General features: G+C 39.8%; 1 protein-coding gene across 3 annotated transcripts; it reads left to right on the top strand.

The window, feature by feature from the left end:
- Positions 1-339: 339 nt before the first annotated feature.
- Positions 340-18,724, top strand: LOC143448623 (uncharacterized). Of its 3 annotated transcripts, none has more exons than XM_076948435.1 (16): positions 340-500; positions 776-864; positions 947-1,088; positions 10,577-10,750; positions 11,037-11,174; positions 11,679-11,789; positions 13,979-14,064; positions 14,346-14,428; positions 15,189-15,393; positions 15,647-15,721; positions 15,802-15,931; positions 16,109-16,167; positions 16,331-16,501; positions 16,577-16,761; positions 16,932-17,089; positions 17,250-18,724. In XM_076948435.1, the coding sequence occupies exons 1-16, from the start codon at positions 399-401 to the stop codon at positions 17,337-17,339; spliced, it is 1,998 nt and encodes a 665-aa protein (XP_076804550.1). In that variant the 5' UTR covers positions 340-398; the 3' UTR covers positions 17,340-18,724. The 3 variants fall into 3 exon arrangements, with proteins under 3 accessions (XP_076804550.1, XP_076804549.1, XP_076804551.1); XM_076948434.1 differs by having other exon boundaries at positions 16,574-16,761; XM_076948436.1 differs by lacking the exon at positions 11,037-11,174 and having other exon boundaries at positions 16,574-16,761.
- Positions 18,725-20,013: the final 1,289 nt, after the last annotated feature.

Genomic DNA, 20,013 nt, shown 5'->3' with positions numbered 1-20,013 from the left:
GATACCTTTGTATGCAAGACCCAAGCTACTCAAATTGTAACATCAGTTGGTCGTACACTTCTGCACTAGACCCTTGGGTGCAAGTGCACAAACACATGACATCATCAATTTGAGTAGCTGGGGTGTAGTATACAAAGGCATTCTGTGGTTGTGCACTTGTATAGTAGACCCACAAACCGTAATTCAAAATCATGCACAATGAAGCCTTAAGTCTGTAAGTAGCTTATATGCTGTTTAGCTATAGTTATTCAATGTATAAGTATACATACAGTGTCAATCTATAATTTGATGGTTTTAAACATTATATAATCACCTGTACTTTGTTTTGCCATGAAGCTAAGTGTGATACTAGATATGCTGTCTTGATACATTCCAAATAAATTGTTGTTGGGAAAAGAATGTATTTGAACAAAAGAAATATAGCAACAAGAATGTATATATGTGAATCAGTGGAGCATCCTTCTTCTTTGCTTTCAGGGCTCAATGAACAGAGATTAAAGGTAAATATATAGTCCATTAAAATTTTAATGTTTAAGCGAAACTGGAATATTTCATAGGTTGTGTTTTCCTCATTGTGTTCTTGTTGCGTAAACGTAGCATTATAGTGACTAATTTATATATGATACTATATATTTTTGCTTTGAAAGAAGTAAACTGTTGTTATGTATTATGTAGGGCCACAGGCTATAAACATCATGTATATACACTTCCATATCTCACAAAGTTGTTTTAGTGTGCCACTGTGCAGGTTTTTGATGCAAATTTTTCTCTAAAGGGCATGCTGTGTGACATCACAGTACGTGTGCAAGGTCACTTATTTAAAGCACATGTTAATGTACTCGCCTCAGCGATGGGTTATTTCAGGTAAGAATCTTCTTATCAGTACCCATTTCGGTGTCTTACGTTGTGCGAAATATATTCAGCATTTGCCATGTGTGTTTTTCAGGGATCTCTTTAGGAAATCTCCTAAAGACAAGTACAATGGCCTTGTGGAAATCCCAATGATTGTGAACAGCACCGGTTTTGCGAAAATTCTTGATTTTATTTATACATCACAGCTTTGCATTAGCCAAAGTACTGTCATGCAAGTAAGTGAAGATTTTTGTGTTCAAAGTTGAAGTTCAAAAAAATGATAATTTTATCCCGGTACTATGCAGTGAAATGTTGAGGGGTAAATAGAAATCAATTTCTTTTGAACATGCTGTCAACTAAACTTGAACAACCTTAAAAATACGAGGTATTATACATGATGGCAATATTGGACCGGGTCAGAGTATTAGAAATATTGACCAAATACCGGTACTAATATTTTGGCTCTTATTTGGTGTGTGATTCCATTTGCATACAAGCTCGGGTCATTTAGGTGCATTTACCTATTATCTTGATGTTAAAATTACCACAGAAATGCAAACAACGTTTCTCTTGTTAAGTTCAGCTACATTTTTGGATAATTTTCATGTTTTTCTTTTTGGCAAAGGGTGATGTCAACCTTATCTTAGTTTCTATCAATTGCAATTACGACATGGCGGTATGAGTTATGTATTGGGTTTTAAGAAGTATCAGGGTAGGTAGGTGTTGTATTCAAATAACAAGATTCTAGAACAGAGAAATATGTCTAACCTTGACGACTTAATTACCACTGTAGGTAATTAAAACCATTATCACAAACTAAGGTCATCAACATTGTTGTGTTTTGAAGGTTACCTAAGGTCTGTATAGCCCCCAGCTGTCCCATGTCCGTTTTAGAAGTCGTACACAAGTACTCTACCATTCGAAAATCAGTCTTTTAACTTAGTTAGTGATCGCGTTTTCACATCTTTGCCTGTCGGCGATGACACATCTGCATTTCCCAACTGCGCAACCGCCTTAACTTAATCGAAACAGCATCCGTTGATAATCATTACAACATCCTCTAAAAAAGTAGCTTCCATATGCGGGGTTCGAACACCATGTTTTTGCTGTCCTACTGGGGCGCTCACAGCATTCCATCAATAATTAACTGGACTGCACAGCGTGGTGGGTCGTGTATATTTCATGATGTTTTTCGTCGCTTTTTAGTACCCTTGCGTCCCTTTTGGTAGCTAGACACAATGAAAACGGCCCGCCAGTGATTTAAGATAATAATAAATTGGTATTAGCAAGATATTACAGGCCTTGACGCCTCACCTAAATGACACACAATGTACGTCTTGTACCAAGCAACCTCCAGTTGCGTTTCCACGTTACCCCATTTAGAAGGGCGTTCACAGTGGGACAGAAGTTGTATTGTTCGATGTCTGTTGTAGCGCTTTGGAATTTGTGGACTCGTTATTCGCGGCGTGCTAGCCGACCCAATTACAGAGAATTTTTCTTCATTTGATCATGGGCTTTGCCCTCGGGCTGCGTCAGTTTCTCATTGTACACTCGGCAGGGCGGTAAAAACGTGGTAGGGGGAAAGAAGGGTTTATTGTCCGGGCATTATTTGCTTGAGAAACATAATACGTCGGGTAACAATAGCACAGCGGGACCCTGTTCGCGGTTTATTATATGCTGGCGCCTGGATACCAGAGCGAAACCCGGAAACAATTTAATAGCTGGAAACACACATAAGGGTACTGAGCGTATGGGGATTTTAAAGCGCCGTAAAATAGAATATTGATTGATGGAATGTTTTAGCAGGGGCTATTGGCGCATTTTCACCATTTGGGAATTACATTGCGTTGTTTGTATGTTGTAATATCATGAGCTTTTGCGGAACAACTCTACGTGTTTTTGTGGTTTCAACGCCTGAAGATGCGCGTTCCAATATTTGCGGTGAATTCTGTTTCTTAAAGTAATTCCATTACACATTAAACTTACTTGAACACGTTACCTCAGTGATAAAGTTTTTCTCAAGAAATATTTAAACCCGCTCGTCAAATGTATAAAGCCCGAAGTTTTTTATTCGTTTGCTTAGGGCAACATTTCAAGTTTTAAAAAGCCAAAGCCCGTCTTATCTCACCAGAAAGAGATGGATTTAGGGTCAGTGTGGTGGTTTGTTCAAGCAGATGGCAAACCAGATAATCGTTCTCGTTTATACGCTAATGCAGCAGTGCTGTTGTATCGAGTATCGACATGTATTGAAAAACTATCGCATTTTTGCTGAATGTTCAGATCTGCCCGCTGGGTACGAGTCTGCCCAAATATTTGCCAATGTTGTTTTAACCCACAATACCCCAGCCCTTTGTAACCAATTCGTCCCGATTTACTCAGAATCCGTCGGCAAAAATAAACATATGGTTTGAACATACGCCCTGATTAAACAGATGTTCCTGATGGGGAGAAGTGAGTACTGCGTTGCTTCTCTGCTCTATATGACCCCAATAGTTTAATCATCCGTTCTTGTACTGGGACAAGTCACACTTTAAGCTATAAATTATGACGACACCCCGGATAATGACACATTTTATCGCCAAGTTAGTTCTGGGACAACGCCGCTTTTTCTTCCTGAACCAAGCCCATTTGGCCATGAGATCCACGTTTTTCCACTTTGCTAGTCTCCGTTTGCGACAGTTACTGCCCGACTCTAGAACTCTTGTCTTTGAAGAGGTTCTTTTACGACTTAACAATGAAACATATACCGGGTACGTCTTTTTTATGAGGCGCTTACAGCTTAAGAAAGCCTCGGGGTTGAATTTGGGCTTGTCTGGCCTCGTCACGTTCTTATCTTGCTCAAGGAAGTACCGAAAGTACAAATTGGGTAATACTCGTTCAGTAATCTGGTGATGGATTATATTCAAATCAAACGACTTTGACTACCGAAAAACGTGTTTTGTATTAATGTACCCTTTTCCGAATTTGCTCTGTCTGTTTTGCTATCTTCAGGCTGGGAACAGTTATTCATGGCATACAATAATGTATTTTTATCATTTATTGCTATGTGAAACGTAGCTGGTTTTATTACTCATTTTGTATTTGCTACCCCTCGTCATAAGCTGCTCTCAGGGCGCGTGACACGAAGTTTAAAGCGTCCAAAATAACCCGAACGTTTTAATTCTTTCAGATTCAAATTAACTTTGCGAGATGACGATAAAATAAAATTAAATATTTAGGAAAAATTATGTTTTCGTAGCGTATTTGCAAGTATTAGACCGGTTTGGTAAACCCAAGCTGTAGCTCAATTTACGCTTGTTGTGTGTGTTAAACTAAAACATGCAGGAAACGGTTATATGTGAATTGGGTCGCGTTTATTTAACGCGAAACCAGTTCGCAAAATAAATGCGTCAGCGAAAATATTTCGTTTAAAAAATTACTCAGCATTACACTGCCACGGATCTGTGGATGCCGTGGCCGTTTTAAATCTTTCGTTTAATTCATCAACCTTTTTAGCATTGACTTCAAACCGATTTCAGGATTACACTTTAATCAATGATTTAATTGCTGGTGTTGTTAAAATCCTAGCTGTCTTTCCGAATTGTTCCTTACTACCCATATTAAAAGAAACTCATTCAGGTTCCCATAACCTTTAATTTATCCATGTTGGCCTTGTCGTTTACAATGTCGAACCATATAGTGGTTAGGAAATACCCCCGATTCTCAGATGTGAAAATTACTAAGTTTCGGCGGCGATTTTAAAGATGTATTCCTCGTTTTGTTCATGAAACGAGTTAATAGCTCCGTATGTTGTGGCTCATGGTGGAAAAGCGTTTTCTTTAATTAATTCTGTACGCGACGGTTTTAAGGCCTAAAGCTATGTGAAAGAAAACCCCATGGTCTAAATACGTTCGTGTCGTTTAAAAGAAGACTTTTTTCTGCTTGAAGTTAACATTGGATTGCCAACGCCAGCCAACTGCTTGCGGTTTGAGTCGACATGTCTTGGCTCTAGATTTTATTTCTTCTTTTACCCAATGGATTATACGCCGGGAAAATATGTAGCCGAAACCGGTCATTTAAGTCCAAGTTCATTGAGATGCGAAAATTGTTTACTCACGTTTTTAAACTGACTAATTCTGAATAATGTCAAAGAAACAGCGTGAAAAACATCCTCGAAAATGGCAAGTGATGACAAGGGATGTGCTCCTGCGCACCTGGAGGCTACATCTCGACATAATCAAGTGTAAATTATACATCGTTTATGTTGTATTTCAAAAGTTTAACGCTCGTAATTTCTTTGATATAATTAAAGCATATTTAGATATCTTCTTTTGCGGCTATATGTAAATCTGCTTATGCGAAGGAGGAAAACGCTGCCAGAATCAAGTTGTGTTTTTGACTTTGAAGTTTTCAACATGACAATTTTAAAGAAATTAACCAAAATTAATTTTTTTACCAACCAACTGAAGCGGGCCGGCTGAGGACGCCACACTTCATAAAAACAATAATCTCTTTGGTGGTTCATGGCTGCTGGGTTTTTGATGTCTAAGTTTTGCCTTCTAAAAGGTAGTAATTAAGGGCCAAAGTTTCGTGCATTATACTCTAAGAAATGCATACTGGTTTGCCTGGAGGCCATCTATATTCATTCGCCGTGTTTTTAGCTATTTGGTCGAGTTGCATGGGGTGTTTGGACAGAACCTCCCTTGTGGGAATCCCGTTGTGTTTTTGGAAAAGCAAATGCGTGCACACACAAACACAAGCGCGCGCACTTACATATCCTCCCCCTATGCTGTGGGGTTTTAATTGGGACGAGCGTTTGGAGTGGGCCCTTAAAAGGAAGGAAATATTTGGCTCTTATTAAGGGTTAACTGCGCTTTGTTTGTTTCGCTAGACCACTTTGGAAGTACTGGAGTCGACGAGGTGGAAAACCAGCGCTTCGGGAGGTCGTTTTTCTCATTTTTTCCCCGATTAATTTTCCTTAAAAAAGTGTCTTGGCGTTTCGCAGTACCAGCCTTGGGCCCAATTCCGATTATAATCGCAGTAGGAAAAACTCGTCACGTTATTATCTTAAATAATAAAAGCCGCCTTTTGCGTTATTCGATGGTGCTGACGTGGATTTAGCCTTGGGTCGTCAATAAGGCGAGGTCTTAAAATTTTCTCGCGCTGTTCTAAACCAGCCCGCTTGCATATGCCTCGGTTAACTCCCCAGACCGTGCAGAATTCTTTAAAAAATCTGGCACGACTTTTGCTGAAATACTCGCCAAAAACACACCAATCCGAAGAAAGGTATTACTTTTTAGAAAAACCTGCCCGAAATGCCAGAAGTCATTTTGTAACAACTTCTACTGGCCATTTTAATTGCAATCTGAATCGTGACCAAGATGCTTGACTAGATTCACGCTTAATCGAAACCGAATTCCCACACCATCAGTTGTATATATTATGTTCGAGATTGCTACCACTAAGGATCCTATTACTTGTTACCACTATTTGCATATACGGCTTATGAACATGCAGTTAGCAGTTTCCGCTTGATTTCGATCAAAGAATCTAGAAGGGCAACCTGTGCACAAATGAATTGCAGAATATGTTTTAAGTTGATTGTTTTTGCGTGTTTGTTAAGAAGTTACTGCCAAATACTTGGTTCAAAAATGTCAACTTACACTATATTACATCTAGCGCCTTATCGGCAGACTGCATCCAATGGCGGTACGCAGCAGCGTGGATGCAGTGATTTTCCACAATTGTCTGGCTCGATTCTTGCGAGGTTCCCGCAGCCCTGGAAGCTTATTTGTGCCTCAGACGGCCATATAAGTTTATCGCATGTTGAAGAATGTTGTTGAATTCTGGGTTGAATTTAATTATGTCTTCTTAAAACCAGGCCGCTTAGAAAAATATGTAAAAACGCGCCTGTTCCAAGTACGTGGGTAAACTCCTCTCGGCCCACGTTGTAATCACAAGTCATGGCAATACCAAGATCACGAGTCACAATAATTAGTTTTGAAACACCTCAGGCGGTACCTAGGGAGCCTGAAAGACGTTTTTAACTCTGAATTCGCTTCCACCAATGACGAAATACGTCACGTGGAAAACGTGCACTGTGCACTGCCAACTCGAAACGAACCTACTTGGCCTTTGATCATTAATCTTTATCCAGATTAAAGCCTCGTACGAGCGGAAAAACGCAATATTTTTTCCTAAATTATTTACAATCAAATATGATTTTATGTTTTTGTGAACAGTGGGTAATGTCATGCCCTTGCGTATTCCATACTGTTGGCTTGGGCAGTGCAGTTGTTTTAGAAAATATTAGTTCATCATGTGAACGGTTACAACGCTTTATTGATACTTTGAAATATGGATAGAAATGTTTTGTCCAATTCATGGCGATCAGGTGATTATTACAACGTGTTCCTAGCTAAGTGATGTAATTTTTAAATTAGCTAGACAACGCAATGTCACGTTAAAGCCATTGTAATAACTTTGCGCAACCGCTGGAAATGGCCTGTTCGTTAAGTTGCATTAATTCACTCCCCGACAGTTCATCAGCCAACATGCTTAATATCCGTTTGGCTGACGTCGACTGACAGTTGGCATCAAACGTGGGTTAGATTACCCCTTTTAACGTGTGGGCGCGTGTGTGCCTCCTGTTTCCGTCGTTTACACGCGCGAACACTCAGGCGTCATCCGCTGAGCTGTAGATCCGGGAACACTTACTCCTTTTGGCGTCACCCCGGTTGACAGCACGCCGAAACTCCTGCGGTACGGACTACTGGTTTGTATGCTTTTGCCTAAACGTGATTTAAATACGTGCTTTTTTAACCCGGTTACGCAATTGTTTATCGGCCGACGGTTTATCCGTTCGCCTCTTATACATGGCATGCCCCTGTTGCAGTTTCACGAGATGAAACGAATGTTCCACACCGTCAGCACCTTACATTCAGTTCCCCAAAGTATCGTTTGGGTCGTTGCAGTTTGAATAGAAGCAATGCCGCCCTTGTTTCCGGCGCTATTGTCGCCCTTTATAATAGCGTATGCAAGCATTTCTCGGATCACCGTATTAGCATAAACCCCATGGAAACTCCTTTGCTAGACATGAAAACCTGTTTTCGTACCTGATGTATTCCATATTAGCATAACCAGTGTACTGGTAAGAGTTTAATGAAACTCCATCTGAAGTCAGCAATCTAACATTTTACCGCATCATGCTCAAACATAAAAGGAAGCATTGTAGCGTTTCCTTGTTTGCTTGTGGCAGGAAAACGTTTTTTTGCACATCTTGCTACAACCTTCCCTGGCTGGATGCAAGAACCCGATTAACATTTTGAACAGTGATAAAATGTATTTAGAAATATTTTGTGTATGGTGTTCTTTGTGGATCATACTGTATTTACGCTGCTAATATCACGCGTGTAAAGGCAAAATATTATTACCACATCCAAAACTGAGATGTCACCATTCACTTGCACGAGGGCCGTGGTTTTTCTTTTGCAAGAGACTGATAGGGCGACAGATAAAACACCATACAAGAATAGGTTAAGGGTCAGGAAAGCACACCAGAAATCAATACGGTTGCCTGAATATGTCAACTGTTGTCATTGCATGCGATCTTGTGTTGTAAATAGCAGTGTCAGTATCACGCTTTTCGTTCTTTCATCTGTCTAGCGGGAATGGCGAAGTGCAGAAGACCTCACAATTTCAACTGTGTGTTATGTTGTTAAGCGATGATTGACACATCCAGACCTTCGAACTCCCCGAAAATAGAAAAATTTGTTTCGGCTCGCTGTTTCTACCAGAACAATTACATGCATAATTATTACACTGACATCGACCACAAATGCGATATTCCGACCTACATTTGACAACCACGTTTTTTTTCTGTTTCGAAAGCCGAGCTGTGTTTGAATTAAAACAGATAAGACATTTTTTGCGAATTTTGGCTTTAAATCTCAGGGGTATGGTTTTCATCAAGAGTAGCCCGAACCCTGCCGTCGCAGTTCAATCTTGGTAGTTCCTGAGGGTGCGTCGCTATGCTGAAAACTTATAAAGTGCTTTCCGTCAAGTAGATCACCCTTTTAACGGCGTGTGTGTGCGCACGTACGTGAAGCTATACCCCGTGGGCCCATATGATCAATAACTTTAGCTCTTTCCTCGTAAAACAAAACCGTTGAGAGTTGAGAGTTCCGTACTTCGACTGGCGGGGTTTCCAGATGTAAAAGCTCCCATTGCCTTTGTTTCTTTTTTATTTGCGCCATCTGCTCTCTTTCCATTCTATTCTCTTTATTACAACGCACCCGCGGGCTTGTAGGTTAATGCTCTGTACCCAGTCGACCTTGAGTGCAAACGACAATGTGTAGTGGACAACACATAAATCTGTTACACCTGCTGTTATGAAATTGATCCTATGCAGATTGCAAAACCCATGTGCATTTGCTTAACTACGGCAAAGGCCCCGTTTATACTGTACAGCTTGATTTTTATTTCCAAAATGTCATCTCCCGAAATCAGTAAGCTGGGTGCCGCCTTTGCCAGAGAAGTTTTGCAATTCTTTCTGTTTTCGTTCTGTTGTTGTGCTCTATCTTATGCAACATACATAGCTGGTTAATCCCCTGTAAGTGTTCGGTCGATTTGCTTAATCGTGTGCATTCTGCGTCGGTCGGAACATAAGGGCGTTTAAGTGCAACGGGTATGCTAATCGGTTGGAAAGCTAGACGATCGAAAATGAGCTGCAAGGGCCAATTAGTTATCCGGACGCGTGTTATGTAAATCCTAATCTAGGTCGAGATAAATAAGAAAGGAGCAGGCCTGTCCGTTGCCCCTCCCTTGCCCATTCGAACCGATGTTTTTTTTTCATTATCGAGCAACTTACGCCACCTTGGGACTCGGTATCTTGATGGTTCTGGGAATTGTTAGCACGCTTTAGCCTGGTTCATTTCGCTTTTTCAACATTAGTTACGTTTTATCGATTGTGAAAATTCAGAGCACCTTCTGTATAATTCCCCCATCAGTTTTGTTGCAGGGTTGGGGAACAGGCGTGCACTTTAATGATTTTGAATTTTATTACTATGTTGTCTGTGAAGATTGACGAGTGTGCCTTTGACCTGCAGTTCTAAAACCGAATTAATTTTACTAACTTGGAACGTGTATCACACAAAATAAGCTATAGACCAAAATAGCCCCACTTGTACATTCTGCAGCAAGTCTTGTTTGGATTTGATTCAGGCCACAGTCTTTGAGCAAAACGTGCTAACAGACTAAACCGACGTTTCCGGCGTTAGCAGCACATCACGTGCATGTGCTTTCGTTGCCGAACTGTATAAGCGCCGTGGTCGCTTATCAGCCATTTTTTGACGCATTTCTGGGACTGTTTTGCCTGCAGGTCCGCACATTGCACCAAAAACTGCGTAACGCGCGACACCCCAAGTCAAACGGTTTACAACTGCGTATTATAGACCGTACAGCCTTGGGCGCACTCTGTTCATGAGCATTAAAAGTCACGACGTCATTAAAGTAATTCTTGGCCTGTGGTTCCTCATAATTGCTCATTGCTCAGGTCTATTACGTGACAGGAGCAAGACGCAGTCTTAAAACGCATTTTTACCAAAACAAAGCTTGTCTCTTCTCTAAGTTTTATTCAAGTACTTCGAAGTATAGATTGCGGGAACGGTCAAATTGTGCCAATCCTGGTCCCACTAGGGCGCAAATATTTATTATGGAATATTTTCAGGATTCTCATGTTTTTCAGGTGCTGTGTTCCGCGTGTTACTTGCAGATTCCATACGTTGTTGAGAAATGCCAGGATTTCATCACCACCCACGGTCACGTGACTTCGCCTTCCAGCCTGTCGGAGGTGACCGCCCCATTGCTCGATCTGCAAAGAAGAAATTACCCCAAGTCCGCAACACAATTCCAACCCCAGGTTAGTTAACCCGAACTTCAGACTCACTGCCAACGTGATCGACGTCAAATTCTTTACCCGCCCCCTCCCCCAATTATGCGTGAATTCTGGTCAAGTGGATTGTTTTCATTCGCTTAACACGAACAACATAAATTAAAGACTTTCAAAAAACGCAAAAACTGCGCAACTTTGTTGTTTTTATAACAAACCACCCAACAGAAGATAAAAAGTCCTCTCTCACGCTTAAAGGAAACGAGTGGAACAAAAACTAATTACGTAGGCGTTTTAATTAGAACTATTTCTACAGAGTGCGAGCGCCAGTTTGTCCCTTCTTTCGCAACTCAGTCGACTAAGCGAGAAATCGCGGGCACGTCCCAGTCCTGGGACCGTCGGCAAAAGCGAGAAGACTAGTCCACACCGGCTGACCGAAACCGACGAGCAGCAGGTCAGCCTACGCGTGTTTATGACTTTTCATAAAATTAGTCACAAAACTTTTTCGGAGAAAAAACTCTACGGTCACTTTGGTGTACGGCTAGACACAACAACACATAGGCTGGATGCCTGAAAAATCAGCGCAATTTCTTGTTTACCAAACCTTGGCCTTACGTATTTTCCAACGAAAATGTCATCGTATCTTGGTTATTTTTTCCCATGAACGTGAAAAATACCTTAAAATAGCGAATGAGTGCAAACGTAGCGATTGCGCGTAAACATTTGACATTTAGCGGGCGTAGCTGTAATTTTGGAAAATATTTGAAAATCTAAGTAAACAGCCTGGGCCCCGGGTGAAAAGCAACTCGCCGATGGGCGTCACCGTAATTTTTCACTTAGCTCATACTTCTAAGGAAATTCGATTGAAAACAAGCATAGTGGCAACAATTTACTCTGGGGGCTCATCTCATTGGTATATGTGATGTTTCTGAAATATTTGGTTTATTTTTTTTTATAGGAATGCGAGTTGATCAACACCCCCCCATCGCCCGGCGAAAGGTCGAACGGGGAAGAGCGAGGTAACACACCAGACTTGGCTGAACAGATATCGAGCGAAAACTTGAAAGTGGTAGGTGGCAAAATTGCCTGAAAAAATGTTTATATTTTCCCTAAAACTTGCACACGCATTGTGTAAGGGCATGACAGTAATACATAATACTCGAACGTGAGGCCGATATCCGCTCTGCGTAATTACACCCCTATAACACGTTTGTGATACCGTTTAAAAAAACAAAACATGCACGTCAGCAACCTCACGTATTGACCGAAGCCTTCCACAAGCCTTCGTTTCGTCACCGGCATTTTTTTTTTGGAGAGGCGGTAAAATAATTCATTTAGTTTTTTTGGCACCCAGCTACTAGCGACAGTTTTCGATTTAGTCTTACTTGTGGCACACTGCCCTTGTTTGTTCGGTAAGAGTGGATCATTATGAAGTCATAAAAAGCAAGGACGCTTGTTAAAAACTTCCGTTGGCTGCTATAGTCATGTTTTGTCCTTCTGCGTTATCCAGTATGGAACTTTCCGCCCCGAAGCTGTCTATGCGTTTTGATAGTCATGTTTTTGCGAAAGATGGCCGTGAGTCATTCGCAAGTTGGTTGATAACCGATTCTTATATCTTCTTTTTCTTCAGACCTGCAAACATTTTCGAACGTTATCTAGGGCCCAATCTCCAGGTATATGCATTTTTCTAGCATTAGCTGGCCGCATTTTTTACCCTGTTTGAAAGCGGATTTTATTTTGAAACGAGGTTGGCTTTTTAATGGTTTTCTAGACATTTAAAAACCGGTCAGATGATTCAGAATTTACGATCTCAGGCAATATATATGGGCCAGGACTAATAAAGAAGTACATTCATGCCATACACCCTTGCGATCGCATTAGAGATTTAGAGCGTGGTATGTACTTACCCATTTTTCAACGCAACATGTGGGGATTAAAATTTCAGGGTTCCATCAACAGGCCTCCGGATTATTACGTCATATTAACATGGCGATTAACGTCACTATCGAGTGGAGACGATTTCTTTATTAAAAATGAAGCAGCAACAAAAAAGAGCCCAAGGGTTAAAGTTTGTTTAATTTACAAGGGACTTTAATGTATAATTAATAGCTTGGTATTACCTTAATTCTATATAAGGAATCTTTCTTCATTTATGCTCATCTTACAACCAGCCTGTGGTATTTTGACGACGAACGAGGCGTATTTTTGGAAACCTGCATACCGACTTAGTCCTTCCCGGGTTTTCCTTGATAGCGCTTACGGCCCCGAGTTTCTTAGACTGGAAACACCATTCCGAATATAGCTGGTACCTGCCCGCCCGTGTCGCATGATTATGACGTCAGCCCTATTTTGTCCGGGGCTGCTTGCATCATAGGTCGTCGAAAATTAACGGGGCAATGTATTATATTAATTAACGCGCTGCGTCTTACAAAACCTACTTCCGTGTTTCTGCCATTTGTTTGTCGGACAATTAATCATCAAACAAACGCTTTGGTGTGTTCTTGGCTGTAAACGAAAGATAGCCGCTACATTCGTATAATGAAGGGCGTCTGTTCATTGTGGCCGAATTTGGTTGTGTTTTCGATCCAATACTGCAGGAAGAAAACAGACCACAACATTTTGTGCACGATTGTTCGACTATGCTCACAGCAGAAGCAATGAAGTTTCGAGTATTTTGTTGAGAGAACAACATCGCCTAGTACAGCGAAAAATTACCGCTAATGTTTTGCATTGCTTCAGATATGTTTTTAATTCCTTCAATTGAAGATGCATTCGAACCAATACATAGCGTCTACTGCTGTGGTTTCTTCAAGTTTTTGAAAATAATATTTTTACGACGTAGGATTCTCGCACCCACTCACACACACTAATAAAATGAGTGCCACTTGCGCTTGTTCAGAAACCATTTTTATTTTTTCATTTTTTTACAAGTATTATTTAAAATTTCAGGTTTTCCTCTGTTTCTTGTTGTTCTTATAAAACGTTTATTATAAGACCATGACGCGTATTCGTGGTTTTTCTGTCGGCCTGGCTGTTTGCGCAAAAATCTAAATCAAACCTCGTAAGTGTAAACTTTAACCGGCTTATATAGCACCAAAAAACGACCGAATTTCTGATGGTTTTAACTCCAAGACGCTACTGGTAACTTATATGTTTATAATAAAAGTATCATCTGCTCTGCTCTGGAACTGTTTTATTACCATTCTAAATTTTATTTTGCTTTTTTGTCATCATGAAAAATCTCCGATTTTTTTGTAGTTATCATTAAAGCAAGAGCGACCTGACCTTGAAACGTCGTCAAACGAAGAGAAACAATCTCCGTCCGCCTATTCCCCTCAAGATGGGTGCGTGGCTTCATGAAATATATTTTTATGCGTTTCATTGAATAATCTGATATTTTAAAGTTGTAAAACAGTCGAATTTATTCTTCAGCGCATCATGGCAGCCATTTTAATTCCATTCCATTCATTTTTCTCATTAATCAGGCACCATAACCACTAATATGTAGACAAATACAAACATTGCCGCAGGACCCGCTGGACAATGTTTTGTTTTGCAACGTGGGGATTTTGCCCAATGTTTAGAAAGCTTGTATGCAAATTTAATGAGAAGTTCTATCTTTCAGGTTCAGCACTAAATACGTTGATGAAAAAATGGTCAACGGTAAGAAACTCGTATTCAATTCAACACAGCAAAACGACGGTGCAGGTATGCAGGGCTCAATACTTTTTCTTGTTTTGTGAACCAAGAGTGTTTACGTCGTCTATTTTGGGCCCAAAATCGCACGATGTTACAAACCACAGCGTTTTAAATCCCTCTCGAACGGATATTGGATGTATGGAAAATTTTAAGTGATTAGATCTTGTAACTCATCTTATAAGTTCATTGGTTTTTAACTTCCTTTTTGCTGACTACTTTTTTCATCACCTTAATAACGGTTTGCTGAACCTCGGGGTCTTTATGGCAATTCCCGTCTGCGCTAACAATAGCAACATCCCCAGATTTCAACACGGAAGCTGTCTGGAAAGTTTCGGAAATTTCGCAAGAGCTCGGTTCAATCTTTGAACGCTTTACTTATAAACATGCATTGTTTTCTGGTTGTTGAAAATTACCATGTGAAATTAGCTCGCTTTTCACATGTAGACAAACCTCATAAGTGGTTTTGTGTGGTAAATTGAACTTTAATTTTGAGTTACTGCGCTGCTTTTTCTGTATTAATTCGACTGCAGCCAACCTGGTTTAACCTCGTAAAGTAAAATACATTTGAAAACTTGTTATCGGAGACAGAGCGTCGAAAGCGTTTAATTGCGCCTATTAAGCGTGTTGCGTTTGCAACCTCAATTTGTCATCAATTTATATAAGTAGATTATTAGATTAATAGTGTATTTCGTATGACTATTACCAACCATATCAGGTTAACCAATAACCATATAAAACATTCACTCAACCGTGTTAATCTTTTTCCCAGATCACCACGAGCGTGATCCGATCGATCACCAGTCACTGGCCGAATATTTTTCTTCCCGTGATATGAAAGATGAGTCGGCCACCGCTCTGACCCCCTACCCTTTTCAGCTGGACACCAGCCGACCAGACAGGGCTGGACAGTATGTGACGTCATCGAATTCTGACCATCATATTTATTCGATGTCGGAGAATTTAAATAAAGACAGGTAGAAAAAGAGCTAAAATCCAATTTTTTCAGAAGTGGTGATTTTGAAACGAAAAATTTTTTCAAAATTAATCTAAAATACTAAATCATGTCAAAACATGTTGTATGTGTAACAATGCATATATTTAAGCAAACATAGCTTACATGCAAATGTGCACGTTACTTTTACAAGTATTTTTGTACAAGAACAAAATTTCTTTACATATTAAGAATATTTGTCGTGGAAAAAATCGGACTCGGCATTTGTTTTGCAGAACGTTGGTAAACACCACAAGGCAACAACCTTATTCTTGCGTCCCGAAAAAGGAAAAACCAAAAAAGGAATATCGGTAGGTCATTGTTTGTCTCTACTTACGTCACAATGCAATTGTGTGTCTTATTGTGACGTGCGCCATTATTTTGCACGTAGGTGCGAATACTGCGGGAAGATGTTCGGCAGGCAACAGCACTTGAAGAGACACATTTTAACACATACCGGCGAACGGCCGTACCCGTGCCAGTACTGTGACAAACGATTTAGAAGATCTGAACATTTGAAAGTAAGGCTTTTATTCTAGAGAGTGTCAACGCGCAATTATTTCGCTGTTTTGAACAAATTTTAAGTCTCGTTTGATGTGAAATACATTACGCGTTTGGGGGATTCCCTTTTCCTAATCACAGTTTCTCTGCCGTTGATTTGCCGGAAGTGTTAATGTTTTGTTTCTTGTAACTTGCAGCATCATCTGGCCAATCACGAGCAAGCTATGGGAGTGGAGATCCTGCCAAAGCAAAAAAAGTGAGAACATTTCTAAACGAGTAAACGAGTACGTAGAGGCACCGATGTGTAACCGCTATTGTCTTCGCAGCACACATCACCGTAGAACCAGACTAACTTTGGTGCTATATCCTTTTATAACCACAATCGGTTGTCGAATGAAACCGAATTGTTTATCTTACAGACCTCGAAAATCAGCACGTGCGAACGACGCGTATTCGTTTTCAAAGTTAATGTTGACCAACTACAATCACGCGGAAATAGACCGTGCTAACGCCATGGAAAATGGCGCTATGAACGCCACACCGGTCATACTTCCGTCCATGTTCACTGAAGCCGAACCAATCCATTCAAGGTAGTGACCATTAAGTGACTAAAGTAATCACAATTTTTTTGTATGGTTTTTGATGCATTTCTTTTCTTGTAGCAGTCCACCTAGCGGCCGTATTCCTGAAGTGGAGCCAACTGCCCCCGAGAATGATATGGAAATTTCCAACTCGTTTGCGCCCAGTAGCGGTAACAATGAAGAGGTTTTAAATGATCGCCAGGGGTCGCCATCGTACGTCGATGATTCGCCCATGACAGCTTTAAACCTATGTCGTGTTGTTCATAAAGGTCAGTCGAACATATCTAAGGTTTGATGTTCAGATTAGTATTTTTATCTAAGTCGAGACTATAACGCGCGTTTTTATTTTTGATGATTTAATTGCAAAATGCCGGAGGTCATGGATTAAAAAACACTAAACATCTGTGTATATGTGTTTAATGTCCCAATTCCTGTTCAGACAAGTGTCGTTTGTCACCGACTAACGGATCAGGCGACACGGACAGCGGCAACGGAGACGAATTAAAGTCTGCTGAAGGTGGACAAAATTCCCCGATGTCTGGTTCCATATCGCGACAAGACGTCCAACTTAACAACCTGGGAAATTCATACGACCAAGTAAGTGTAGTTATGACGAAACGAACTCGTGAAGAAGAACAAGCGTAAATTAATGAACCTCACAAAAACACAGAAGCGAGCGTGATACTTGACTATGGAACACGTTGTTTGTATTTTAATTGTATCACAGACAACTTTTTCATGAATCTGATTTTTCTAGACTTCAACGGGTCCAAATATCATTGGAATGGAGGGCAGTGAAGTACTTACTAGCGACCTCAAACGTTTGATTGCAGCCATGGATGAGTGACGTCATACTGTGTCCACGATGACGTCAGGTTGATGGTCATCACAACGTCACATGAAAATTAGCAATGCATTTATTGTTCGGGACATACGGCGATATTTGTACTCGTAGCAATCTACATGTTTTACGTACTAAAACCCACAAGTTTTCCGCAAAACTTGTTATTTTTTTGTGCTGTGATAACGCGGCGTAAATCTCTTGGTTTCTGTTGTTTTTTTTGTAGCATAAAACAAGGTCAAGCAAAACCATCAGTTTTTGCTTTGTCGTTATTTTTTGTTTCTTTTACCTGATTCGTGTTGTTTTCTTGCGATGTAATATGGCCATTATTAGCTGTGTATATCACTCGCTTTTCTCACGTCAAGTGTAATATGTAGTTCTTGTGCTTTCTCTACTACACGTTTAATACTTCGCTTTTGCATTACTATCTTGCTTTATTCCATGCGCGCTCAACCAGCAAAGTTGGTGATTGTTCGTTGTTTGAACATGAAGACCCTAAAATATAGTGTTGCTTGAAATGCCGTGATTTGAATATGACTTCGATCTTTTCTCCGTCATAAATTGCATTATGTATGTTTTCCTCATTGATAATTTGGCTACTTTAACCGGCACATACGTACTTTCTTCCAAGTGTTCACCATACTTAAGGACATCTTTCTTAAGGAAAAAGCAATAGGAACAAAAACTGTTGGAGCTCCACGCGAGACAAAACCGGTTATCATAACAGCATTTTTAAAATTTGTTATTTTTGTGCAATAATTATGTCATATTTTTCTTCTAGCGCGTAAGAGCTTTTTTGTGCGTACTGATGGGCAAACGTACTATATTTTAAACTGTGCTACGACCTTACATCCGTTTGATTTGCTTATTGTCTTGCAAACGTTTTAACCAAACACAGCAAGTTCGTCGAAACCGTGACGTCATTACAGTCGATGGCGTCATTGTTAATTTTGGTGTTGGTATAATAACGTCCTACATGATAACAAACAAGCCCGCTCGCTCCTCATAAGATGTCAAAGCACAATACGCACATGATTTTTTTAATGACGTCATCACACCAATTTACACTTTGTAACGATTTCCAATTGTGAAAGGTAAAATTTCTTGCTGTAATTTGTAATTTCCACTTACGTGATTTCTTGCTGTACAACCCTTTTTAGTAAATAACGTGTTTTGTCTCAGATAGCAATGGGTCTTATCGTTTAATATCGTTATTGGTTACAGATAAGAGTCAAGTATAGTGGCTGTTGTTTCGGGCTGTTGTTGTTTGGAATTGCTTTTTGGAATGCTTCTTTTATTCGTTTGGAAGGTTATGATCAATGATTTTGTGTTATTTCTGTCACCTCCTATACACATCAATAAAACGTGATATTATTACATGTTATATGGTATACGAAGCGTGTTTTTTTAGTGGATGACGTAACGTACTACGTCTCAATGACGCAGTTTCGCAAAGCAACGAACCAAAGTTATTTATTATTCATCAAGTAGGCGCACATATTTCCCTCGACAAGTTCAAGTAATTAAAGTAGATGTTCTTGCATTCGGAAATGAGGTTAATTGAACCTGGTCTTGGTCAAGATATTTCCTTGATATTGATCAACACTTTGCTTATTTAAATGTTAATTGAACTTCATAGCTAGTCCCTTTCATCTCGTGTTCTTATCTTGTCTGTAGATTCTTAATACATCAATGCTTACATTAGCGTATGGGACCATATGGTAATTTGCAAAACGATTTTTAAAATAAGCGATTGGAAAAGACTTGAATGCTAATGGTATCTGATAATTATGAGGAAATGTATTACAATAAACATTTTATATTCTTGAGCTTCCGTTTACACGTAACATTAAAGAAGCATTAGTCAATTGTTCTTGAGCTTGTCATAAGTCACAAGAGATTTTCAAACTAATCGCATTAGAACAAGATCTTTTTCTTAAAATAAATCCTAAAATTTTACAATAAAGCCTTCTCCATTCTTAGAAATTAGGCAGACCCATATATTTTTAGAACAAAACAAATTCATTTGTTACGAATACATTGTATGATTATGATCCTGCTTTATTATAGTATTTGCCTCAATAAAATATGCCATTACTTTACATGCAATGAAGTGCATAATGCTTCCAGGCCAGCAATGTTTAGTTAAAGTAACCATAAATATTCGACCTGGTTGGAATGGGATTTCTTATAGGCCTAATCTTTTAATATTTTAAGTTGACAGCACTTTACCGTATGGAATGTGCTTTCAGTATCTCATTCGGATTAACGCCTGTTTTCTCATCGTTCACTGTATCAAAGGGCCATCTGCACTAATGTCTTTTTGCTTAATTACATATATTGTAAGTCTGAAATCGCGTCTTATTGAGGCCAACGACCATGTTTGCTTATTGCTGGTCAATAACAAATGCACCTTGTATTTTACGCGATAGAAAAAAATTGGTCTAGCGGCAGTAAGGTAATTTATTGAGTTACCTTTACTGCTGTGTTACAATTAGTTACAAATGAAGGGGTCGGACCAGAGAACTGCCTTAAACCCAGTTTACGTTAAGCTTTGGAATGGGAATTAAAATACTTTAGATATGGTATATTCTAGCAACAGATGGTATTTAACGTTCTATTGTTCTGAATACAGTAAGCTATGTAAAGTTGAGTGCAGTAATAAGTTTCGTTCAGGAAG

Source organism: Clavelina lepadiformis, chromosome 3, assembly GCF_947623445.1.
Source record: "Clavelina lepadiformis chromosome 3, kaClaLepa1.1, whole genome shotgun sequence".
Lineage (NCBI taxonomy): Eukaryota > Metazoa > Chordata > Ascidiacea > Aplousobranchia > Clavelinidae > Clavelina > Clavelina lepadiformis.
This window is presented reverse-complemented; position numbering and strand designations above follow the sequence as displayed.